Here is a 27,164-nt window from a genome sequence, read left to right as displayed (position 1 = left end):
ATTAAAATAGTAGCTTACTTCCCTGCTTGTGTGATATGAATGTGACTTTAAAGAGAAAAACTGGCAGCAAGATTGAGAGAAATGTGTAGAATGCTTTAAATCATTACTTTAAATTGCTCAGATTCTAGAAGGTGGCGTTTCATTAACTAAAACATATAATCAAATACAAATGTAGAGAGTAGGAAAGTCAAAGGTACAATAATTTATGAGCCTTTAAATAATGAAAGTTAATTTTGGAACAAGATTTTCACAGCTTGTCAATGTCACTAAATAACAATAAATGTACTACTTTTTGCATGTAGCAAATGGTGTGTTTTCAAATAGTACTCCCTATTGTGTGAAAGAAATGAGGTCTTAAATCAAAATAAGGTGCACTGTTAAAACAGCTATTCTGATAATTTAGTTAACTGAATATAGCTATCTAGATACTATTAATATCTTAACTTGAACTCCCAACAGGTTTTAAAATAAGCATTTATATTTTAACATTAATTACTCCTTAATTTTGACAGTCTCGTCCTTTCTCTTTTGTGGCTGGACAGTGACAGTCCTAAAAAGAGAATCTTTAAGACTCTTTTGAGAGTTTCTTGAAAATATGGGCCACGAGTGAGAATTTGTAGTACAAACGACAGGACAATGTATTAGAAAACAATGATGCATTCTTACAATAAAGCAGATAGTAGAACAAGTACTCTCCATAGATTACCCCTTACTATGATTCATAGTAACTAACTATGTAAGGGGAATTTGAATATTTCTATGCCTAAATAATACAAAATTAGTTGATGAAATTTATAGGAAACCACCTAAAATCCAGAGGTGACAAGCTCCCACCAATTTCCACTGAAAATTAAGAACACACACTACTTAAGGAGCACTAAGGAGGTGCTCTAGTCTGCATCTGTGGGCTCTCAAGGATCTCTATAGATACAGCAGTACATGTTTGGCTACCTTGTATGATATAACTCTATGTACCTCAACAGAATAAATCGTATACAGGAACCCACAAACTTAGGCAGCTAATCATAGTTGTCTTGAAGTTTTCTTAACACTTCTAACATGTGCTCCTGAAATAAATGAAATTTATTTGAATAACATTTCTCAATACTAACAAAATAAATGGTCTTAAGATACATTTATCAAACTGCATATAACTTGCATAATACAGCTATGTGACATGAGCTTAGCAATAGTCAGTTCATACTTTCCTTATTATACTTTTAAAATAGTATACTTAAATATTTTCATTCAACTTTCTCCTTTATAATAAGGTAAGGAAAAAAATCAGCAGACACTAATTCAGTTATGAGCCATACCTCTTAGATCATTAAAACTTTCTTGGCCAGATTTTTCTAATATAACTTCATTTCTGAGTAGTTCATACTTCATGAAGGAATGGTAAATAGAGTTTCCAGTCACACTGTAGATGGGTAATGAATAGCATGGAGATCACAGATCTACCAAAGTATACACCAGTTTACCTGCTGACTTGTTGGACCCTCGTACAGACCTTCATACTGACTAATAATTTATTCAAAAGCCTGTTGAATATTTTTCAGTTCTTTCAGTACTTTTTATGAATTGAAATTTCAAATAAAAATGTGAAAATTTTACCTAAGGCATCACATACCTTAAAGAATGCAAAGGAAAGAATAAACCATTATCCAGTTTTCCGCTACAGAAAATTATTATAGACTTGTAGAAAAGATTAAGTATCTCTTACAGGGTACTAACATGTTGTTCACTAACACTTAAGTCTGCAAGGATTAAAAACATGAGCAACACTTTGAGAGGGGTCTCGTTGAGGTATATTTTGAGTGAGTGTGTCATTGACTCAGCAATGATCTTGTTGTGTTGCTGAATGTCAGTGGAGATTTGTCAATGACCCCAATGGGAACAATATCATATTCTCAACGTTATGGTTTGTAATTTTCCTGTCTTCTGTGAAACTATTTAATATTGTGATGATCTCCCAATATCTAAAATATTTACTGTGTTACAAGTGGTTTATATGTTCTGCAAGACTCCAGAGAAACCCTGAAAAATCTTACCTACATTTTGACCTTTCATCTTGAGGTTAAAACAAAGTTCACTGTTAAAAGTAAAATACTCCTGAAAGCACTGGATATCATTTTCCAATGATCCTCAGTACCATGGCCTCATGTTGTCAGCTTTTTGTCAATTTGACAAAAAGGAAATACAGGACAACGTCTTGGGGGTTTAACGTAGCTCTAGCAAAGATAGAAAAACACACCTATATAGTGCGTGTTTATATATATGCACATACACAACATAGATCTGTACATATATACATGTGAGACATATGCATCATATATACATCTATATGTGTGTACATAACTACAACTATGTTGTGTGTATATATATATCACAGCTCATTTGAAATATTATGCAAGACTTTTGGTATCCCAAACTGAAAGACGTTTGTGTTCAGCTATTCCTAACAATGATGATACTAAAATAACTACATCTTCCAAGGTGTTTAGGGATGTAACCCAGAACCTATGCAGTTTTCTTTCTGCTGTATTTATTATTCTTTAGATTTGACATCTCTTTTGCTGTTTTTGTAAGAAAAAGAAGAATCTTGAATTTTTCCCTGTTTTATCTTTAGCCTCTTGTAGCTTTTCACCTTTTAACATTTTGAGTTGTGTTATGTATGGGGTATTGTAGATGTCTCAAACACTGACCATGGCACAACTAGAGCTGGAAGGGAGGTGAAAACAAACACGTGAATTTCTCAGGGTTTTCCCTCAAAGCTCTCTATCCACACTAAATAAAAAATTGCATTACAAGATTTTGCTAGTACCATTGGTCTCTGACCTCAGCTGCTAACGCTGCCACGTTGTTACAGTATGCTTCACAGCTTTTGTCAGTATTCCATGTCCCTGCCAGGACAGACTGAATTGGGAAAAGACATGATGCTTTCAGATAAACATTCCTCCTTTTCCCTTGCTGCCGTGTGGCTTGTTGTCTTATGTGATATTTTTGTAGCATATTCAGGCTCTGAAATATGCTCAAGAAAATTTTGAACGCAAGATAAACAACAAAGAAGCAATGCCTAACAGATGCAGCATACATGAAATCAGCAGGAATCATGAACGCCGACTTATGGGATGTACATAGCAGCACTGAGCATTCATTCAGTAGTCAGTGAATGGTCAGATCAAATGAAGCTGATCTGCCCAGTGCCTGTAAACATTTTTATGCAGAAATCTACAGGTGGAACTTAACTCTCCACTTGAAGAAACATAAATTAGTGGGAGCACTCTCAGAAAGTTTGCAGCCACGCAAATAAACACCACCTCATAATCTGGTGGCTTCGTTTCTAAATGGTTTGACTCTAGAGGATTAATTCAACAGAAAAAGGGAGAGCTAAAATTGTTTTGATACATCCTCAAAATGGACATATCGTTTGCTCCTAGTATTTTTAAGTCATTGGCCAAAGATAAGGAATATTTAGAAAACTTTCAGAAAAAATAGCTAGACATTTGGGGCAGTAGTAGCAGAGCAATTGGGCTCAGAAAGGAAGAGGGAGAGAGATGAAAAAGTTGCAGTAAGGAAAGGATAATGTGATCAAGGAGTCAATAAAGATTTTTAATATGGACACTGAAGATTACAGTATTATAACAGGAAAAAACAAACTAACAAACAAACAAAAAGACAAAAACGCAAACCAGAAGGATCTCAGGATGGCCTAGAGAAAATGTGCTTTAGAAGTTATGCACTAGGAACAGCTGGAAGAGAGATTCCAGTATTGTGCTGGTTTCAAGAACTATCATATTTCAATTAAATTCCACACAAACCAGGACATTATGGCACTTTGAAGTCAGCTGCCAGAAACACTAATAGATGTTTATGATGAATTACTTGATCTATGTGCCAGAACACAAAGGGTTTCTTTTTCCAAGGACAGTAATATTCCTTTTTTTAAGAAATACAACAGTAAAGGACAGTCATCTTTACCGAGAGCTGAATGCTTAGGCGAATAGCTAGATTTTAGGTTGCTTGCATAAGCATAAGCATTAGCAAAGGGAGTAAACTAATCACAAGACCTACACCAGGAAATATAAACCACTTGTCAACTAATTTATCATGTTACATCAAACCAACCAACCAACCAGCATACAAACAAACAAAAAAACAACAAGAAAACCTACAACAGGCCTCCTTCCCCCATCCCCAGTTTTTATTGTGGGATAAACTACTATAATTTTTTCAAAAACCCAAAACTTACTCAACAAGATAACAATCTTATTGGGAAACTATTTGTCTAGCAGTTCATCACTTTCAGGGTGGGATTCTTATAACCAAACTCTAACAAACAGTTTTATAGTTTGCCATGAAATAGTTAACTGTGGCATGTTAAATGAGAGGAGTGCAGCAGCTATCCTATACCTTGACTTCAGCTAGGCTTTCAACATGATCTCCCAAAAGATTCTCATATAGAAGCTGATGAAGTATGGGCAGGATAGGCAGGCAATAAGGTGGACTGAAAACTGGCTCAATAGCCAGGCTCAGGGGGTGGTGATCAGTGGCACAAAGTCTAGTTGCAGGTCAGTGACTAGCAGTGTACCCCAAAGGACAATACTCGGTCCAGTTTTGTTCAACATCTTCATTAATGATCTGGATGATGGGACAGTGTACCCTCAGCGGGTTTGCTGATGGAAAGCTGGGAGGAGTGACTGATATAATAGACTGTCATGCTGCCATCCTGAGGTACCTCAACAGGCTGGAAAAATGATCTGACAGGAATGTCTTGAAGTTCAGCAAAGGGAAGTACCAAGTCCTGCACCTGGGGAAGAAAACTCCCAGGCACCAGTATAGAATGGGGCTGATCAGCTGCAAAGCAGCTTTGCAGAAAAGGAACTGGGGATTGTGGAGCACACGAAGTCAAACAGGAACCAGCAATATGCCTTTGTGGAACAGTGAGGTTGACCAAACACCAGCAAAGGTTGCCCAGATAGCTTTTGGATTCTCGATCCTTGGAGATATTCAAAAAGTATCTGGAAATGATCCAGGCATCTTGTTGTAGGCAACCCTTCTTGAGCATGAGGGCTGGACCAAATGACCTCCAGAGGTCACTTACAACCTCAACCAACTGGCGGATTTGTGATTCTGTGAAATGCAGGCATATTCAGAAAAATTCATCTCATGTTGAAGATGATACCAGTGGCTCAAACTGTTGACATGAGTCAAGTTGCTAAATGAAAACCACTTGCTTTATTTCAGATATCCACAATTCCACACCTACACCTCCCCTCTTTTTTTTTTTTTTTAATTTCTATAAAGAAACAGCATTTTTCTGGGAAAATCTCTCATAATAAGAGATGTTTTAGTAGAAAACAGAGTCTAACATATTTTCTCTCTACAAATATTTTCTGGATTGCCACTAATGACAATCAATTTACTTGCCTGCTTAAAAACATTTAAAATAACAAACTAATTTTATTTACATACAACATTGGAAGGAATGTAACATAAATATTTCAGTGTTATGAAGGTCATGTTACTGAATTCAGAGACCCAGTCTCTGTAGCAAGTTTTTTGAACAGACACTCTTGTAAACTGAAGACACTCTGGTTTTGACACAGCCATAATGGAATATCTAAATTCCGAAACAATAAATGAATTATTTTGCCTCTGACCAAGCAACTCCTTGAGGCCTTTCAGCAGACAGTAGCAGAAGGTCACATATTCTGATGCCTATGTAGGCCAGTCTGAAAACCTCATACTGGAAGAGAGCCTATTACAGTTCTGCCTGACTAACATATATGCAGCACATCGATGGGGAGAAATTCTTGTGCCTGTATTACAAAGCAGCCACACTGCAGTCTCAATTTTCTTCTCATTTGCACCTGTGAAAAAAGCCAGGCTTTTTCAGTATTCTAATTTTCATAAAAAAACTATACAAATGATGCCTGGAATATTTCATGATTTTTTTTTCTTTTCTTTTCTTTTTTTTTTTTTTTTTTGAGCATTAGATATAGCATCTAAAAGTTACTGCATTAAAATGGAAGAAATGCCAATGAGTTGAATGTAAAGTGCTTTTCCTTTTAGTATTCTGTACTCGGAGCACTCTGCATGCTTTTCACAAGCACTACTTACTTTTCAAGTTTAGCTAAACATAACTCTCCTTAACTTTTCATCTTCTTACTGTGCCAAAGTTTATGACTTGTAAAACCAATAAAACAAACCAAAATATCTGAGTAGCTAGAAAAGATACTAAGCATACCAGACACAGAGCACTTTGTCTTTAAAACACACAAGAGGGGTTGTAATAGGATCATTCATAAAATCCATAGCACAGAAATTAAAGAGAAAAGTACTACAGATTGCAATAAGGCAGAATCACCTAATAGCATTAAAGAGAAAGGAATGACCATTAGAGTCCATGAGATACTCTAAGTACCCCTCAAGGGCCCGTACATGCTTCACTTCCTTTACTCAAAGCCTTGCGTCCTTTAGAGTACAATCTTGTTAACAGTTCTCAAGGTCACAGCTCAATGCAAGACAGCCAGGCTGTGCATCTGTAGAAGGTACTTATTCCTGGAAAAAAAATAGTTCTGTTTAGGTGAAAATGATATGCGCTTATGCAGCACGTAGAGTCCAAACCTGCAAACACTTATCCCCATTGACAACAGAACAAAAAACCACATCAACCCAAAGCCACAAATGTGTTTGCAGGATCAGTTTGAAGGGTCAAATAAGAGGTGCCCAAGGTGCCGGCACATTTGTCATGGGGTTTTCTGCTGACAGGAGAAAATGTTGAAGGTGAGAGAAGTGCACCCGACTCAGTAATGTGTCATTCCCACTCAAATCTGGGTAACTATGGGATAGGCAGAATGGGATGAAGAATGGTAGTAGACTTAGCTCTTAACTGCTCTTCCTCTATCTTGCCCAGTGCAGCTTCCTCTTCCATTATAGGAAAGGGAGATGGTCCAAGAGGGCATAGCAGGGAGCAAACTGCAGCTCTGAGCAACCATTCTGTTTCCCTATTGATCCCAGCACAGCACAGCTATTCAGAGTGTTTGAAGAAACTTATATTTTCCTAAACGAGCTATAACAAATTATTAGGTATCAATATGTGGCCAGACAATAGTAAAATTAGAATTCTGAAAGTAAAGTTCCAATAAGACAAAATAGGCATTATAAACATCATGGAATAATTAAAACCCAATTAAAAAGAGGAAAAAAATACTCTATTCAAGAAAAAAAAAAAACAAACCAACAAAAAAAACCAAACCCCAAACCAAAAAACCAAGGAAAAATAAATCGAAATAGCTTTCCTGGCTTTGTTTAAAGAAATCTGCCAGCCAAAGAAATATAATGAAGCAAGCAGTGGCAGATGTCTTGTGATCTATGGATCACATAGTTAAGCTGCTAAAGAAAGCAGGGGAGAGAGTCATCCTAGTCTGACATTATCTGAGGATCAGTTGTCTCCCAAGAGTGAATCAAATGGGGAAATCTTGCTGATGGAAACGACCTTTCAATGGCTGTTAATACCACCCTGACCTGTAATTTCTAACAATGATCACAGAATTGCCACTGGAGGGTAATTTAGGGGAGAAAGAGTCCAAAGGTTTCAGCAGACTCAAAAGAGAGATAAATGATTCTGATACAAAATGGTAACCACCAGAGTGACCAAGGCATAAGAAGGTAATCAGTTCTTCTTAAGAAACAGCTTAAGATCCTTACCATTCACACCTGTAGCACTTGGTAGGAACCAGTTTATCCAGCTGCATTATCATGACCACTCTTCACTAGCTATAGAGACCATGAGTACTTAAGAGTCAGAATGCCTATCGGAAACTTCCTCTGCTCCTAGGGACCCATTATACATACCTTTGAAAGATGGTGAAGAAATAAAAGCTTTTAAGAAAAATCAGTTTGATGTAATACCTACTGCAGGATTTTTATTTCTTTTTAAAATGAGTCATTTCAAACACTATTACTTTAGCAGATACACACACAAAAGTATGCCCCCACAAAACTGTAACAACTATGTTAGCTGAAATTATGGATGTATTTGAAGTACAAGACAGAAAAAGAGCTATTTCTTAAAAGCTCAATGGCAGAAGTCTCTAAAACATTTTTTTCTCTCTCCTCACTTTGGTATTTTGCTTTAAACACAACGTTAAATTATAAATGCACTGAATTGAATAAACTACTTTCTGGAGCTGTTTTATCTTTATGTAACCAGACTGGACCATATTGCAGCCTCACTCTCACCACATGCTTCCTGATCAGGACATAGTCTGATTCCTTTTGAGGCCTATATACCAAAAGTGAATAAATATGACTTCTTTAGTCAGAAAATTCAATACAAGTCAGCCAGTTTGGAGGCTCTTCAGGGAGCAAATGCATAGTCTTGCTCACTAAAGTACAGTTCAAGATTGACATTTGCATTGTCATCCTGTTTACAAGAACAGGTTGGCCAGGTTCAATCAGGTAATGTCTCTGAGTGCAGCCAGCTTTGCTGTACAGCGTATCTCAAGAGGCTGGCCCTGGCTTTCTTTGCAGCTGTTGGTATGATACAGGCTTATAGTGATCACATAGAATGTACCTTATGGGAAGAGGTTTGACTGTTGTTCTTGTTGCTGCAAACAACACAAGAAAGAGGAACTGAATTTGCAATTTGAAAAGTACAAGTGCCATGTTATGCCAAAAGACTACTGTCCGTGGCTCCTACTTCTACCAGAAATATGGTCAAACTTGTCTCCTACACAAAGTGAAATAAGAATGGTGTAATTAGTGGGGAGGAAAAATGTTTCAAAATGTAATGTACCTCAAATATTAAAGGTGCTTATAGAGGAAAAAAAAAAGACCAAGGGAAAAAAAGTACATATACATCTGTACTTATATGTACATATATATGTATGCATATGAATTATATAAAATATGTAGGAAATCAATGATCATTTTTTGATAATAAACATTTAGAAGTACCTATGTTTAAAGTGACACAGAACTGAAACTGACTCAGAGGATGGCTTTTTTAAGGTTTACAGTTGTAGAGAAACTGAGGAGGGTCTGAAATCTTTGCACAAAGTAGCAGCATTTATGCTAACTAATGTACTCTGCAGAGTAGGCATCATTTTTCTCTATCTTGCTATCTAGCACTGCACTCTTTCTCTACCTTTTAATCACTATTCACTGATACTGAACTCCTCCATTAGCATTTCCAACTACAGTCACACCTGATCTCCAGAGATCAACTGTAAGACAGATCTTCTCTGCAAGAGGAAGTTATATCAGTGTAGTGGGAGAAATTATATTTAAAAAATTGAAAACCTTTTGATGGATAACTATTATTTTCACTCTTCTTATTGTGTTTCTTTGTACTCTGATAAGGAATTACTTTAAAATAAACTAAAATAAACATCTCAAGTGAAAAAAAAAAAAGACCTAGCCTAGGAGTTTGTATGAACATAAAAATGTGTTCTAATTGGTGCCATTCTTCTTGTATATTCTTACACTAACTTGCTAGTGCAATATTACTACCATTTATGAACTTGTACTGGGAAAATGATCATTCCCTTAATGGTCTCCATTTTCACCAGTCTTCAAATGTCTGCAGGCAGCTCCCTTAACGTGTCACAGACACTGACTGAACTTACCAAGAAAACCCTTATGCTCTTGTCATTTTCAAACCACACTGCAAATCAGCATCTTTTTTCATCAAGTTCATAACAGTTATTTATAAATAATTTTAACTTGACTCTGTTTATGTTTCATGTTTGACCAAGGGACTAAATTTACTTTCATTGTCCCTGCCTGACCTTGCCCAGGATTTTTCCTCTATAAGGAAAATTCATTTGTGTTGATATCTTAGTTGATAATGAACTTAGTCTGTCACATCACAATTTATACTAAAATGTTTACTACAATTTATCATTATACAGCAATGGTACTGTTATTACAATAATTTAGGATTTCAAAATTGCTAAGTTTTAAAGTAAACATGTTAAAGTTTATTAAATGATGTTTTATGGAAATACATTCATTTGGAGGAAGGAATCTCTCTGCAGAAGATCTAAGAAAGTTAGAACCCTGCTAGTTTCTCTAATAGAAGAAAATAAACAACAGACTCTGTGAGACTGGCTTCAGAAATCGTCTCATCTTCAGAGTCAACCTTTAACAACATGCAAAAAATGAGGGAGAGGAAGAGTGTGCTAAGAATGATCATGAGCTGCTAAAAAAAAAGTATTACTAGCAAATAAATTCCATTAAAGTTCCATCAATTGCTTTTGAATGATTAGAAGACTGTAATGCACCGAGAGCTTTGCACGCTCAGTTGTTTATAACTGTCAATAGAAAATGTGCAGACTATTTTCTTTACACTGATGTCAACTCAATACAGTGCTGTGCCAGTTTATTCTAAACCATGGTTTATATGGAAATAAAATGTGTCCTTTTATTATACAAATATAACTTAAAATATCTCTCAAACATATTTTTCAATCCCTTTTTTTTCCCAAAGTTTCATACTCATATGTCCCTGAAATTGATACACATCAAAAATATGATTCTAGAAATTGGGATTAGTACCCAGACATCTATTGAAAGCATTATGTATACACTTGCTATCAAATTTCATACACATTTCCCAAAATGTGTATTTGAATCAAGCGTCTATGAAATCTGGTAACAATACCTACTGACCTATTTCCACTGAGGAACTGAATGGCTATTAACAACCTTACCTAGGACAATGGTAACTTGTTCCATATATCAAGTGACTCTATGAGGTGCCAAGCAACACTGAATAAAGTTCCCTGCATATTGACAGGTTCCCTGTCTTATGAATAGTCCTTCTTGTTTTTCAAGATTTCAGAAATTACATCCTGGTACTTTTGCCCAACACAGTTATTTTCAATTTTTGCTAAGTATCTGCAAATACATTCTTTCTGCCATGTGATATTTATGTTTTTGCTACCTGACTGCTTCATTCTTTCTTTAATACTTTTGCTCATTTCTCTATGCTGTAAATGGCAAACACATCTTCCACAAACATTTTTTTTCACCTTTCCAGTTGTTGCTAAATTACAATAATAAGAGTTCAACAATACTGCTATGGGAGATATCAACGATCTTGCTATGATTTTACAACTCAAAAATAACCTACAAAAAATAAACTATAGTGAAAACAAATGTTCATGTTACTTTTTTCTCAAAAAAGCTTTATAAAACTAAATACATGAAATATTTATTTTTCTGTGTATCTAGAGCTACAGTTGCATTCATTCTTGTAGATTTTATCCAAGACATAGCAGCCTAAAAGGTTTATTCAATTATCAGTGCAAATGCTAACAAAGTACTCTCTATGACTTTGTCAGAAATATATTTAATAGCTCTGTTTCTTCCACACTAAATAATTGTCTTAAAAAGTCACCTTCCAAAAATTAGGCTTTAACAGACTTAGTGTTTATCATTTTCCAATGCTCTTTATATGAATGTTTAGGAATTTACTTATTTTTATCTGACTTCTGCTTCAGTAACAGCCTATAGTCTCAACATCTTTTCCAATTCACTGAATTGTCTAAGTCTTCTCAGTTTCTTTTGTCCTAGTGAAATGCACTTCTTTCCTAAAAAACAATTGAAGATAATGGACTAAAAACTAATTTCTCAAAACTATACTCAATGAAATAGATACTCATTAGCAGCAACTACAATAATTTCTATTCTATATAAATTCTTTCTCTCTAGGACATTGAAAATTAAGAATAAAAGAAAAAGGAGAGTTGGATAAAACCAAGACAAGTAAAATGAAATTTAGGAAATGTACTGTATCTCATATGATGTTAGAAATGCACGATACATAAATCAAGTAAGAATACAAATAAAATTCAATTGTGATTGTTTCAAATACTCCTAGTAGTATCGCTTCAAAAAAAAATAAAATGTATCAAAAATCACATATACCTATATGTACAAACATATGAATAAGTGTTTACACATCAACAGTGAGTCAAGACACTCCCTTCCATGACTCCTTCCTACCCCTGTAAGCTTATTCACTTATTCTGCATTTACTAGTTCTGCTGATGTTCAGTTAATCACGACAGAGTAGTTATGCCCCCAAGTAGCTGGAGAGTGGCTGCAAAGTTTTCATGGCTAGAAAAGTTGGAAAGATACAACAGTAAGTACACTCCTGATTTGGTATCTTGCATTGTCTTTCAGATCTGCCTCGATACAGTAGAAACAATATATAACTGTGAGTAAAACAGGAAGCAGAGCAACATTCTTCACAAAATCAGCTTCTTAGAAGAATAATACATAGATATAAATTTAAAGACATGTTAGTTTTATCATACATGCTAATCGATCCCTATGTGTACGTATGGATTTTTGTGTATATATAAACAACTAAAATGCAATGCTTTATCTGAACTGTATTTGACAACAATTTTCACATGGTAAAGACATATTATTTCCTTATACTTTGTTTCCAAAGAACATTTATCTGTCTCCCAGCTTTCATCAATGATTCATTAATGACACATTGAATGTTAGTTACTAAATGTCAAATCATTAAAAATATTAAGGTAGTGACTTTTTTTTAAATGGGCAGACTTCTCATTGTGGCACTTGATTTTTGTAAAATTTTCTTCAGCTGTCACATATTCACACCAAATTCCTTATTGCTGTTTATTTTTCCAATACCATAAAACAAAGTCAGAGACAGTAAAAGGTGATGGTCCAACAGCTCTCAGCTTAACTGGAGTGCAAGATCAACTAAATGCCCAGCTGCTCAGCAGACAGCAACAGCTGAAGTTCCTCCACAAAACCTTCCCGTAACACTTCAGTTGAGACCCAAAAGGAACATCTCTCTGCAATTTGTTCACCTTATTCCTTCAGAACTCAGGTCTCTGCTGAGCTTATTAGGCTGGCTAATTAGTATAATCTGTGATGGTGAGTCTTTGAAATATGGATATACTTCCAAAGACAACTGGATTGTGAGCTCTAATAACATTTCTCATAGGTCACTCTACTGCTATCAGATGGTGATAATATTCAGCTATTACTAACCTTGCCTGGAGCAAAACCAACCAGAGATGAAAATTCTTTGTCCTCCATGTTAAAGGAATTACTTTTAAAAACAAAGAAAAGAAAGTCAAAACCACCCGAACCAGCACACGTCTATGAGAGAAAAAGCATACTGTGGGCTTGCAAGTTTCAAAAACATCTCTTTGAACAACATTTCACAAACATCTGCTACTCTGCTTTTCTTAGACATTGCAAATTAAATCTAACTTTTATATTTAAACTTACAGCACTTGCGCAAAAAACATATTCATTAGCTAAAGTTTTGCATCAATTGCTCATATACAAGTAGTCATAATCTTAGGGCTCCTCAAAATATTTTGGAAGTCAGGTCCACCACATTTTGCGTGTGGTGTAGTTGGATACCTGACACATTGCAGTTTTACAACTATTAACTCATCCAAATACACTTAAAATATTACGCCTTTGTGTCTTGCAACATACATTAAAATATGTAAGTGAAGAAATCTGCAAAAACAGCTCACTGTATTAATTATGCCATAAATAAGAATGGCAGAGAAGATCTATATATCATCTATATATCATCTAATATAAAGCCTAGCAATCTACAGGCTTCAGGTGAAGATTCATATGAAAAATAAACTTGATGATATGCACTGCATCTCATATGAAGCTGGAGATTCACATTACTGAAATAAATTGAAATCAGAAGTAAAATTCACTCACAACTACCTTAAAAATTCATAGCAGTGGCTGTTTCGAAAACATGTAAACATACCACAAGTCATATATATTTATATTCAAACATATATGGGTAAGTATAAAAAAATCAGCAGGTAGCCAAGACATCCCCTTCCCTTTGTCCTTCCTATCAACTGTACACTAACACATGCCAAGCAAGCAAAGAATTAAGGCAGACAAACTTATGCACCATAAAAAGGAGAAAATAGGCAGGTTTTGTCCTCCCAGATGGAGAGGAAGAAGTTCATGCCTTATGTTTAGCAAAGGAGAAGAGTGAACTTGCCTAAAATCCTACTTATTTGTCCCCTGCCAGCAAAGGACATGTACTATATGACAGTACAATATCTTTGCCAATCTATTATTTTCTTCACAAATCTGTAGAAACTGTAAGCTGTCTCAGCGAGATGCAGTTGCTGTGCAGGTCTTGACAGATTCAGAGGCAAAACAGTAAGAACTACAATTCTGTCCTGTCATTGCCATAGGAGGCTGCTGTATACTAGCGGTTTACAATTCAATGGAAAGTTTAAGGCAACTGAATTTCATGCCTGAGGCACATCTTACAGAGGCCCATGGTACAAGTGTTTCAGTCTAAAACTCATGGTGTGCACCACTAAAGAAATGAAGGTCACTTACTGGCATTATTAGATTTTGTTCACATTTCAAAATACAAAAGTGCCAACAAAATGTTTCGTCTGCAGTTTTGCTTGTATCACAGCTCAAATATTACAGCTGTAACAACCAGTATCCTGTAGGCTACCATATTCAGGAAAAGAAAAAAGCTCTAAACCAATTAGAAACACTTCTTAGCTTGATATTTATTTGTTACTTTAAGTAAGTGATTCTTAAGAAATCCCATTAATTTCAGGAGCATTAGGAGAGAAAGCAGTAGACATTGTCCCTGATGGTCATAGTACTTAGACAAAGTAGATTTAATTCTTAACATATTTTTTTCCCACTCCTCTTTGAACTAGTCAAGGCATATAAAAACAACAGAATGTAACAGGCAGAGATTTAGAGCAGAGACCACATTACCAACACGGGTCACAGAGAGAGAAAACATACTTCAAAAAAGATAAACTAAATATAGATTTAATTATTTGCTTGGATTATAATGGCCGAAGGAGTAATTTTATGATCCTACATCCCAAAATCAAAGAGAAACAGCAATTATACATCTAGAATAAGGTGCTATTTACTCTTCTGAAAAACTTCACATGACCTGCACACAGCCTGCACTTTGATCTCAGAAGGGAACAGGACTGTGGTAAAACTATCTTCAAATAACAGCAAAATTGACCTGAATCAAATATGTAGAACAGCTTCTTTACTTTGAAAATGTTTATACAGTTCAGATATGGACCCTTATCACAAGCTGAATTTTTCATATTGTCCCTTCAGTTGTAACATTTGATTCAAATCATGAAACTAAAGATTGTGGACTTACTTGTATTTTAAAGGTTTTGAATACCACGGGAGACCTGCTACTTCATATACTTTTTGTCATATTCATGACTATATTCGTCCTCTGATATTCTTGCCTTTTTTTTTTTTTTTTTTTAATCCAGACTGCATCAATACCAGCTATTTACAGAAAGAAAGGTAAGGCAAATTATTTCAGATGTTTCTAAACAACTTTTTTAAACTGTAATAGATGAAATACTTGACTTCAAAGCAATGTAAAATGTTAGTGTGCAATATGGGAGAGCATGCAGTGATCAACAAGGAACTTGGCACACCACCTATAACATTAAAAAAATCCTAATCTCCATAATAACCTGTGAGAGTTGGCCTTCCTTTGGCAGAAATCTACAACTGAAAATCGTTCACATATATATTTACTGAGAAGTCAATGATTCTATATCCCTAACCAATTTGGAAATACTATCCAATAAAAATAAAACTTAAGTCTCCGTTCTGACTGTACAGTAACAGAAATAAGCGAGTAGGAGTGATAGGGGGATGGCACAAGCTTCTGGAGGGAAAAAATTTCTAAGTCATACTTTTTCTTCAGGAAAAAAAAAAAAAAAGGTTTAAGAAGAAAGATGGCTAATTAAGAGCTAGAGAGAAGCTTAGGTGGCTCAAAGTAGTCCCACCAGGATCAGATTAACACATAGTTATCCCTAATGACAAGCAGTCATTCATTCTTTATTCAAAGCAGGACAAGACAGCTGAATTTCTAACAGGACTTCCTATTGTACATTCACTTTGAGTTTTTCTGTCCAAGCACTGACCTTCTCCAATATGCTCCTGCCCATGGAGTCTAATGTGATCACAGTCTGAATTGATTTGGCTGAGAAGAATTATGACAGACCTTACATCGCAGTTACCCTTGAAGAACATCTAGCATATGCACTTCTAACTCTCACCACTAGCAAATGAAGTCTCACTTCCAACTCTGGTTTAGGAAGTCCTAACAGCAGAAAAAAATAATTCAAGATTTCACTGTCTAAACAAAGCAAAACATAGCTTTGTCCAAGATTATGAAGCAGGGATTTATTTGATAAAAAATTCTGGTAACACAACAGTAAGTATTTCTCCTTCTAGAGAATTCTTTCTACCTATTAAGTGACAGCAAGCCCTATACATTTTTTACACTTATTTGTATCTGTTAGAAGCTAAAAATAACAGTGCCTTTAGGAATTGTACCCTACCTAGTTTGTGAAAGATGACGTGAGGCACTTCTGTTCCACATATTTGATTTTTACACTGCTTAAGACTGCTGTTATTCCTGAGCCTGGTTTATGGGTACCCTGGGGTACTCCTAACCCATTCTTTGATCTTTTTTTCTACTGGAAACCATTGACAAAAGCAGAACTTCCCTTGAGGACTGCACAGTTTTAGTATTTGTTTCAACTTTCAGCCATTTGCTCAACCTATTAAGAGCTTCTTCAAAGACATAAAATAGCAACCCATCACCTTGAATGCTACAGAAAAAAAATAAATGCAGAAAGGCTGCCAATTCACACTAACCCTGCTGTAGATAAGCAGAATACATTGGAAGGTATTACTCTACATGGAATACTGCCGATGGATTTAGCATAGCCCTACAAGGGTATTTGACTCTGAAGTATTTCACTCTGTTGGTCAGAGCTGCATGAAAATATTCATATCAAATATAAACCCAAGGCAAACACAAAGTGTGCCTAATGTAAACTTGAGAATAAAACCCCGCAATAGGCTTAAATATTACTTCCACTTTGTATTTTTTCTATATACCACAGAGTACAGTACTGCTTTAAATATGATTTTTATGAGCTGTGCAAACCTTACTAAAACCATACATAGGCTCTGCCAAGAATTCTGAAGCTTAACTGCTCTGCCTATGGTGGACTAACTATCCATGATAAATGGATGGAAACACCTAGAGAAATGGTATATCTTGCTGTGAACAATAATATTTAAAAATATGTAAACAACACCTGGTTCTCATCTTTTCCTGTTTATATTTTTCTGCAAAAACAGACACTTTTTTTTTTTTACTTTAGTGAAGCTACTACAAAGTATTAGTTAATGTAACAAATACAGTTGTTCCTCTTTTCCACCTGAATGCTACAGAATGATGAAAGTAGGTCTCACAAAATCCTACAAGCTGCAGAATGCCCTGGATGCTATTTTTCAACTGCATAGTAGTATTAGAAAATAATTTCCAGCACAAATACCTATAGTCACCTAAATGTTTAGCTCAAATAAAAAGGTTATGAGTATTTGTGTAATTTATTTGAGTTATATATAAATATTCCAAGAATGCCAGGTTGTAGAAAGAATTAGAGACTCAAAAAACTGAGCAAAGATTTCATAAGTAGGGCAAGAATTTACCATAACTTTTGTGCAACACTGATAAATGATTTCATTGTTTGATCTCGAGCTCTTTGCAAAATGGTGTTACCTTTGACCATCTTTGCAACTGAACAGAAATAGGAACTAAAATAATTTCTGTCACATCTTTAATTGGAAAATTATTTAATTCATGCAAAGATACATGAGAAATTGTATTTTAATAACTCACAAGACTGGCCATACAAAAAAAAGAAACAGAATACAGTCGGTCTTCTTGGTATGTCAGTTCTTGATATCACCTACAAATGTTTAATATTACAAAAAACTGCATAATAGTCTTTTATGGCTTTAAAAATCAAGCTTTTGAAAGATAATCAGCATTTAATGTATGGATTCTCAAAACTTTACAGTTATTACAGAAATGTGTACCAATAATAGATAGAACAACTTTCTTCCATTTTAGTTCCTCTATTCCTCTAATATTGCCTACAGAAGCTAATTTTGGAATTTTTTTCTTTTTTTTTATGTCTTTTTTTGTTTGTTTGTTTTTGTTGTTGTCGTTTGTTGGGGGTGTTTGTTTGGTTGGTTGGTTTTTTTATTCAGGAACAGACAACTTTTCCTGCATTCTTAAAATACCTAGAGTTCTTGAGAAGCCAGTGGACACAGGTCCTAGACATAGATACACAAAGCTCAGCTGCTAGTTCAGCAGTTTTACCTCTTCACTGCACTTCATGGTGCTCGGTGACCTATTGCTACCCGAGCCCTAAGCAGGGAATACTAGGACAGGAATAATTCTTTTTCATGCTATTTTACCGCTAGGCTATAAAGTATGCATTCATTGCAGATCTAGTTTCAGCAATGAGCCTTTGGATTTCAGCTTCAAGATCAGCATAAACTGGCTGTGATGAAGAGCCAGGCTACCTACCACAGTACTGTGTGGGATACCTGTCTGTCATTACCATTTTGCTTGGGATCAGGGATCAGCTGTTGGTCCTCCTTCATTTAGCAGTACAGACACATACTAAGGCCATTCCACTTGCCCAGTGAATTTTTAGAAGGTTTAGGAGAACTAGCCACTTACGTAGTTTAGTCTGCACCCTTGCCGCAAAATGCTGAGGTATCAATTTGTCAAGAGATTGATATTTGCCCTTTAACCTGTACCTAGGAGCCAGTTCTGTAAATACACCACAGAGGATGCTGCCAAAATCAGCTCTTTCCAGAAAACACACCATATGAGTCAGGAGAGTTCAAATGACCCTTACAACTTTCTCTGTTGACTAACAACTATCATTTTGCAATTCTTTTTCGTATGCATTTACATACGAGGAATGGTGCTACCTGCATCAAGGCAGAGTCAAGGTACAATGGCTTGATGTTAGTTAACCATGAAAGAGAAGAGGAACTGAAATAATATTACCTACTTCCTGCTGATTTCATTTTCTGCAGTTCCACAGGCCAGTACAAAAGACCTGCTTGTGGGTGGGAGGAGATTAGGAGATGCACAGGAGAACAGAGGTCACCCACAAAATCTTATGAAGTAAACGGTAAGGCAGAAGAGAGAATAACCTCTTCATCGCTTCACTGCATCACTTGAATGAGAGAGGAAACCTACACCTATAGCTCTAGGAAGTATGAAAGTCAAAATCTGGCTACATAAATGTATTAGTGCATTTACAACCTTTATAACTGCAAGAAGGCTGCTGGAGTCTCTCCTGTTCACTCTTAGCATAACTAATTTCACTGCCTCCTACCGAACAATCAGTTCCACGGCCTACAAGACATACTGGGTCAGAAGGGTATTCCCTTGTCTTTTTAGAGACTGAAGGAGATACAACTGCTCTGTAGACTTTTTATAATACCTGCCACCAAATTCTCCTCTCTTGCCTTGGGCTTCAAGGATCTTCCTATGATCAAATAAAATCTGTCAGCCATTCAGAAAAACTAAACTGAATGTTTATTATTTTCAAAGTATCTCTATGCCTCATAATGGAAGACAAACTTATTTATGAACAATTGAATCTGCTATGCAAAATAAAGAAAAGACTGAAAATTATTATGTGTATGAGTAACTTCAAACAGCCTATTGTGCCCGTCATAACTAGGAATTGCTAGTGCCTTGTCAGATGCTCAGGCACCCAACGCAAATCCTATCCTGTTTCTTAGGGTACTCAGTCAGAACTCCTAGAAATTTTTAGAAATAAATTATTTTAAGATCATTTAATGGCATTTCAAAAGGGGTCCTATAAGCTAGAAAGACTGTGAACAGCATGAGGCCAAGAGGAAAAACATGTCTTCCTTTCCTGTTTAGCATATAAGTCCAGTAAGTTTATTCATAAGTAAGTATTCCCAGTTTACGTGCTGAGCGAAAATTCTACTGTAAGTTAGGTCTCCCATAGTTATTGGATGCCTTAATTTAAATCAATGAGAACTGATATGCTATTATGACATGTCAATAAATAATCCCACTAAACTACTTAGTAAAAAAAGCCAGCAGTTTGTTCTGGGAACGGTTCAGCTAAGCAAACCCAGAAAATTACCTCTTTCTTTCCTTTAGGATTTTGCCACAAAACAAAGAAAAAAAAATACTACTTCATGAATATGGTTGAATAGGTCTGTACTGAATATATCAATTCAGGAAAATGACAACATACCCATTTCAAATTTGAAAGAAATAATGACAACCCGTTCTCAATCTTAAGTAAGCATATTTATGGCTCATATTCTTCCCTCTTGTTCTTGGGAAAAGGAGAAAGCTGGGCTCAGAATGGAAACTTCATATTATCTTCAATTACAGAGAGGTTAATACTGCTGCAGACTTAACCACTGGTGACAAGCTACCTAAGTAATTCAGCATGTACTGCCTGCAAGGTAGTCTCTGAAAGAGACACGCAGCAATGCTGTAAATGCTATGTATATGGGAAGTGACCGACACCATACTCTTCAATGCACAACTATCTTTTAAACTCTAAGACTCATTTGCTTGAGCCAAATACTGTCAGCAACCAACTAGCTGCTATCAATGCAGCAGCACGCATGCACAACATAAACTTCCTATTGAAAATAATATCTTGTTCTGATTCTCTTAGAGATAGTATAATTATATTATGTCCAGGAATCCAGCTTTTCTTCCCCAAAATATATATCTCCTTAACAGTTTCATTCACACTTCCTGCTATATTTTTCTAAGTTCTTTCTTCTATTGCAAGGTGTAGACCAATCAACAGCAATACCTAAGAGTGTATAACATGGTGTCATTAGTTAATCTCCTAATCAGTAGATAAATGTATTTCAGGTAATTCTTCACAACAATGGTAGCTGTCTTGCCTGGACAATTGGTTTTTAATCCATGCATTTACAAGTAATGGTATTGAATATATGTGCCCAAATACCACAGAGTAAGATGGATTACAGTATTAAAAACTGCAATAAACAACATGAGAACAGATGCATTTGATTTATAAAACAAACACCAAAAAGCTCCTTTCTGCAGGAACAGCTTATCCCCCTCAAAACTGGGCTTTCTTTCACTGGCTCTTAAACACAAATTAGCAGCGAAGATCTACACACTTATGCCACTATCTTGAGCACTTGAGGTTGTAGTTAGAAATTAAGCAGTTGAGTTGCAGGTGGAAACCTAACTAAGGTACAAAATATAAATCGTAATCATACCAGCAAAACAAAGAGCACACCGGAAAATGTGACCCATTTTCCAGCACGATACTGAGGTGGGGTAGGGGGGAAATGTCTATAAGGGAAAACCAGCAGAGGAAGAAAAGCTCTTTGAAAGTGCTGTAGTCTCAAGCATAGCAACTGTGCATCTCTGACACTTTTTGTTGTACTTACCTAATATCTGTGCATGTTATACATGTGATACAGCGACTGTTTGTTGTAACGAGGTTCAAAGCCACAGATGTTTCACTGTCAGTGGTTGGATGTGCTCCACATTTAAAGTAAAACTCCTGAAATATTGAAGCAGAGATAAAGAGAAGATTACATACCTGCCATGTGTCCTTCTTTTATCTTAGGCTAAGTGACATTTGAGACAACAGACAAATCACCACTGCCGACAGAAAAGGACAACAACCATTAGCAAAGGTTTACAAGGAAACCCTTGCAAAGATACCAGTCTAGGTGCATATTTTGTTCAGTAATTTCCCTAGTCAAGAAGATATTTACTTGTATAATAATTTAATATCAGTGTGATGCATTCTGTGATTTTCTGCATTTCTAGGAAAAAAACACTTCCTCTTGACTTCATCTAAGTATAGTCATCAAGATCAAGGGTAGAATACTAAGCATTGTCAGTATTTATTAATACATGCACTTTTTTTTTTTTTTTACACAACAGATGTTACCATTTTCTGAACTCCAGAACACAGGATTTTAAGTCTAAATTATTAAAGTCTAGCCTTGCTTTTGCGATGTTGGCAATCTACATGATAAGATTTTACCATCATATTAAAGGCAAGCTCTAGCTCTCTTAGGACACATTACATTTGTAATTATATATTATAATGTATTTGAATTAAGTTGCTTTAGTCCATACTGCTACATACAGCCTCTTAGACTGCGTAATACTTTTTACACAACTGTGTGTTTTATTCCCTTTTCCACTGCACCCCAGGGAAAGCCATACCAATCATGCTGTGCTTTGATAAGTTTTTGTTACATGAGATTGTTTTAAATGTCTAAATCACTCTATGCATATGTAAATAAAAGCAGTTTGAACACATGCTTTGCAATAGGAGCCACAGAGTACAGTCTGGAGTTTCTTTGTTCCTATGAGTCCTTTTTTCCCCGAATCAAATCGTGGAGGTTTATACTGAAAATAGTAAGACTTATATAAATAAAAGTGTGAATTGGAAGGTAATAGTGTAAAAGCATCAGAAGAAATGACGAGAAGGCATAAAAGAATGACAGGTGTTCATGGCATTAAAATATTAAGATCAGAGATGATTCTCAAGAAACCCAGACTGGGGGTAGGGCGGGTAACCTGCGGCAAAAGAAAAAGGGACAGAGACAGTGAATAAACCAGTAGCGTTTCCTAGTGACTTATAGAGGTGGCTGGGATGAAGAAAAAAAATACAGTTACTGTTACCATCCAAACCCCAGCATTAAGAACAAGCCAAAAATCATGAAAAAGACTTGCTAGGTGACATTTCCTAGTGTCACCTCAAGTTCCTAGGTAGACTATCTGGACACTTATTTTAGTGTTTGTTAGTATATGAATGCAAGAGAATGTGTGTGGTTGAATGAAGTCAGTCTCGTTTGATACAAAATTATTTTTACCTTTATACTGCCCTGCACTAAGATTTACTACAAACTGTACTAAAATCAGTCCAGAAAAAGCTTTTACTTTCTGACTGCCTTGAGCCTTGTGGTATGGAGTTCATCTGCAGAACAGCTGCCAAATACTGGTTTTTTCTCAGTGGTGATCATTTAGATATGTTGTATATTTCTACATGAGACGAATACAGTGTTACGCAGGGATATGAGAAGTATTAATACAGCTTTTCTCCCAGGTTAGTCAAACCTGCTTCTCAGAGAGGCACTGACATATGCAACAGATTCAACACAAAGTATTCAAACTCCACTGTAAGTTAAGGACTCATTGTGTGAAGCATGTGTTAGTAGCAGTTTGAGAGAACTAAGGGGTAAGAGTATAGGTTTTCAAAATAGGCACACCTTTAAACAAGCATAAGTATAGTTTAAAGGTGAGCCTATTTTTAAAACAAAGTAATTGTTCTCAAAACCTTTGAAGTACTCACTTTTTTGTATTTACATAGAGCTAACTTTTTTTAATAACTGTATCATCTTTTGTCCTGTTTCATAACATCAGAAAGCAGTCCCAAGCAAGAAAATATGCTTAAAGTCATCCTTAGACATTAGTTTCCATGGTTTTTTTCTCTCCTAGACCAAGTTCCACACACAAACATTAAATATCAGACCAACTTGAAGCATTTCAGCAGTTGGGAATGAGTCAATGGAAGTACATATTCATCCAGAGTACATGAAAATCCTACATATATCTGTAACTTCAATTTATTTTCAAATGTTTAAATGTATCCATTAATCTTTGTATTATTTGCTGATGAGTTTTTGGAGCTTAGGGTTTTTTTGTCCTTTAATTTGATTTTATTTTTGTTTGAACAAATTGGTAAGAAGGATTTATTTCAATGCAGGGGAAGTCTTGAAAGTATCTCCTTGCTTCATTACATCCTCTGCATAAAACTAACAGATTATTGACAACTCACTACTCCAGAACAGATAAACTACGGGCCAGGAAACATACCAAAGAAAAACAATTTTTGATAAAATTGCTTACCCACTATAATAAAAATTTATTTGGGTCAGTCACAAGCAAAAAGAAAAAGAGTAATAAAGGAAGTAAGCTCTAAAACACTTGAAATAGCTTTAGACTTTTTTTTTTTTCCTAAAGAGCATCTGTTTGATGATTCTAATTGCTTTTGATAACACCTCACAGTGTCTGTAAGTTTCTCATCACGGAAGCTCTTTAATGAAGATGGAAGAGAAATAAAGTAATACATTTCTTATTCCATACTCCAAGATGTATGGATTATTGCTTACAACTCAAGGGAACAGAAAAAAACCCAACCAAAAAAAAAAAAAAAGGGGAGGGGGAAATCTAGTCTTGTGGTACTTCCCAAAATACCTTCTCTTGTAGCGTTAGGAAAATTACTTTTCTGTACTTCTGTTTATCAGCCCAAACACTGCTCTAAGAAAATTCCTCTACTAATTATATTTATGATGTACTTTGGCGTTGCTGAATGAAGGACATTATGGAATGTGAAAATACTATTTGAAATAACAAAAGAAAATATTGCCGCTCTTCAAAACTATTCATTGAAAGATTCCCTGCTTGAGTAAACTGCAATTAAAGAAATAGAAAATCTTAATATTAAATGCAAAGAGAATAGAGGGCTTATTAAAATTACAGAAAACAAAATCCCTCAGGATTATATGTCAAGTGTTCGTTCAGAAGAAATATTAAAGATTAAACAATAAAAACGTCATTTATAACAAATGTGTTGAGACTAGCAGTACAGTAAAACCAACCCACTTAGAAAATGTTCACTCTTGCAAAACCAAAAGGTATCAATCCACATTAATGCCCATTTCGTCAAAATCAACACAAACAGTCCATGTCTGTAGGCCTGAGACATCAGTGCTGTGATGGGAGCTCAGAAATACAAGGAGAGATTGGAATCTGAAAAACTCAGTATACTGAGTGCATGACAGTTCTGGCACAGTGTGGACTACATTCCCACATTTTATCTTATTTTTTTAATCATAGTTATACACATTCCAATTGTTTGAAAGCTTTTAAAAGTCATGAACTCAGTTAAGTTTCCAGTTGCAAACAAAAATTTATGTGGCCTGGTTTTACACACTGCATTAAATATAAAAATCCACAAGTTTTTGTTACACCTACCAGATTTTCCAGAGACTTAACATACTTCTTGTGATGCAAGCACAACCTTTGTATACCAGGGCATATATGTATGAAGTTACAAAGAAAACCCATCAGTACAAGTTGCTTCTCAACTGATTCTGACAATGAAATTGCTGAGAGTTAGATAAATAGGGGAAGAGTTTAGCAACTTATCACCCTCCAGCCTTGCATGTCATAAGGCACGTAAATGTAGCTATTCTTTTATACAGTCTTTCACCTGGTGTATGATAGCCTAAGGAGGGAAATTTGCTGGGTTGTTTAATCTAAGTAATTTATAATTCCCAAATAGGTGTAGAGACCTTGGAGTCAGCCAATATAGGACTAATCGTCTAATACTGCCACAGAGTTTCACACTCATATGAGCAGTTGTTACTTCTTAAAGTTGACATCAAAATGTCTCCCTATTCTATAGTTGTTATGCTGTATGAGACAATCCTTCCAGAATTTTAACCTTATAATAATAAAAAAAACCCCTTACAGAATAACATCAAAGGGACAGGCAAAAGTTCATGCAGTCTACGTCACTATCTGATCACTTCTAAAATATTTTTAAATAGAGATCACATTATTATTCCTTTCTGCACCTGTGTTCTCATTGGTACAAAAATTTCTGATGAATGCTTTTTTTTTTTTAAGAATTTCTGTCCAGCAATGAGTAAGGATGTCAAGAAATTACTGCAAAAGCTGAGACAAAATTTAGAGCTTTTCTTAGTTCTGAAAGTGAGTAGTTTTATGGTCACCTTCTACTGCAGTGAATGCCTTTAGATCATTTTCTTACCTAAAGGCATGGGTCCCATAAAATTGCGAACATTCTATTTAATACTACAAATGTCTTTCTTTTGGCAATGTATCTGATAGATTGTTATTCGGAGAAGGGAGCAGGCATTGCTCTTACATACTTTTGTCATATTCTTCACTTTTCACTCCTTTTACCACTTCTGTGTCACACAACATCATAAAAAGCGCAAGGGGGAAGAAAAGGTTCAAAGATACATGGTCAGTGTTAGTTACTTTTTATGAAACTCAAGAAAATGCTTTAATTTATCAAAAAACCTGATATTTTACCAATAATATCTCTCCCTAAATTCTGTCTTTTTAAACAAAGGGGTTTGTGTATGCTTAACTGCTGATGATAAGCAAATTGTTTTCTACATGGTCAAGTAACCAACATTAAGTAAAAGACCAAAGTCATACACAAACCATCATTTGGAAGCCAGGGTCTGAAACAGAATAGAACCCAGAAGAAACTTCACCCTTTTGCTACATGTTCCCCAGTCCAGTTTACTCCACTGTCAGAAAAAACACAGACAGCCTGTACTTCAGCTGATACACAACATATATACATGAAAATACAGGTTCCTATCTCTGCTCCTCAGTCACTGCTGTGTTAAGTTGTTTAAAAATCCTAAGGAAACTCAGCCTTTGCACTTCTTATTCCATTTTCTCAATAAGCTACAGAACAAGGCAGGGCCGGGGGGGGGCACTATGGTATTTTTCCCCTAATGATTTCCACACGTGTTTATTTAGAATGGATAGGCAAATCCAACTATGAATGTGTTATAGCCATTGAAGGTGTAGTTTTCATTTTTCAGATTATCAGCACTTACCTACTTTCATCTGTTTCACCATAATTATTCACCTGATTGAGAGAAAACTTCAATGCCATTGTGGCACACTCCTGTGATAAAGCTTCATTTCCTTTTCCAACTGAAAAATTAAGTAGATATTTGGTGGGTCTGAAGACAGACTGAAAGAAACCTACTTCTGAACAGCTGTGGAATGAAATATTTCTTCTGAGATGTTCTGGGAAAGACTGTGTTCAATTTGGAGCAGAGATACTTTAAGGTTCCCACATCCCAGAAGAATTAGAGGCAGTGGCTTTCCAGGCCATAGGTATATCTGTGGCAAAAAAAAAAAAAAGTCTGCAAAATGTCACAGTTCACAAGTAGAACAGGCACTGCTTTTAAAGTTAAGTAAGTAAAAAGTGTGAGAAAACCTGTTTGAATTGCACTGGCTAACTAATATGAGGAAGGCTGTAATCTCTAAGAATCATTTGTTGGCTGTACAACAATCAAGTCTTAAATGATTTTGTGATGATATCATGAATGCGCTGATAAGACTTCCACTTTTTTCTGTGAGCCAACGGTAT

The 27,164-nt window shown here is 35.6% G+C and overlaps 1 protein-coding gene across 1 annotated transcript in view; it reads right to left on the bottom strand.

Moving 5' to 3' along the window:
- Positions 1–27,164, bottom strand: part of PRKN (parkin RBR E3 ubiquitin protein ligase) — a 767,421-nt gene that overhangs the window by 353,225 nt on the left and 387,032 nt on the right. The window contains exon 6 of the mRNA XM_055714146.1: positions 21,385–21,500. Within this exon, the coding sequence (XP_055570121.1) occupies positions 21,385–21,500 (116 nt within the window). The remainder of the gene's footprint in view (positions 1–21,384; positions 21,501–27,164) is intronic.

The sequence above is a fragment of the Falco cherrug genome, chromosome 6 (genome assembly GCF_023634085.1).
Source record: "Falco cherrug isolate bFalChe1 chromosome 6, bFalChe1.pri, whole genome shotgun sequence".
Classification (NCBI taxonomy): Eukaryota; Metazoa; Chordata; class Aves; order Falconiformes; family Falconidae; genus Falco; species Falco cherrug.
This window is presented reverse-complemented; position numbering and strand designations above follow the sequence as displayed.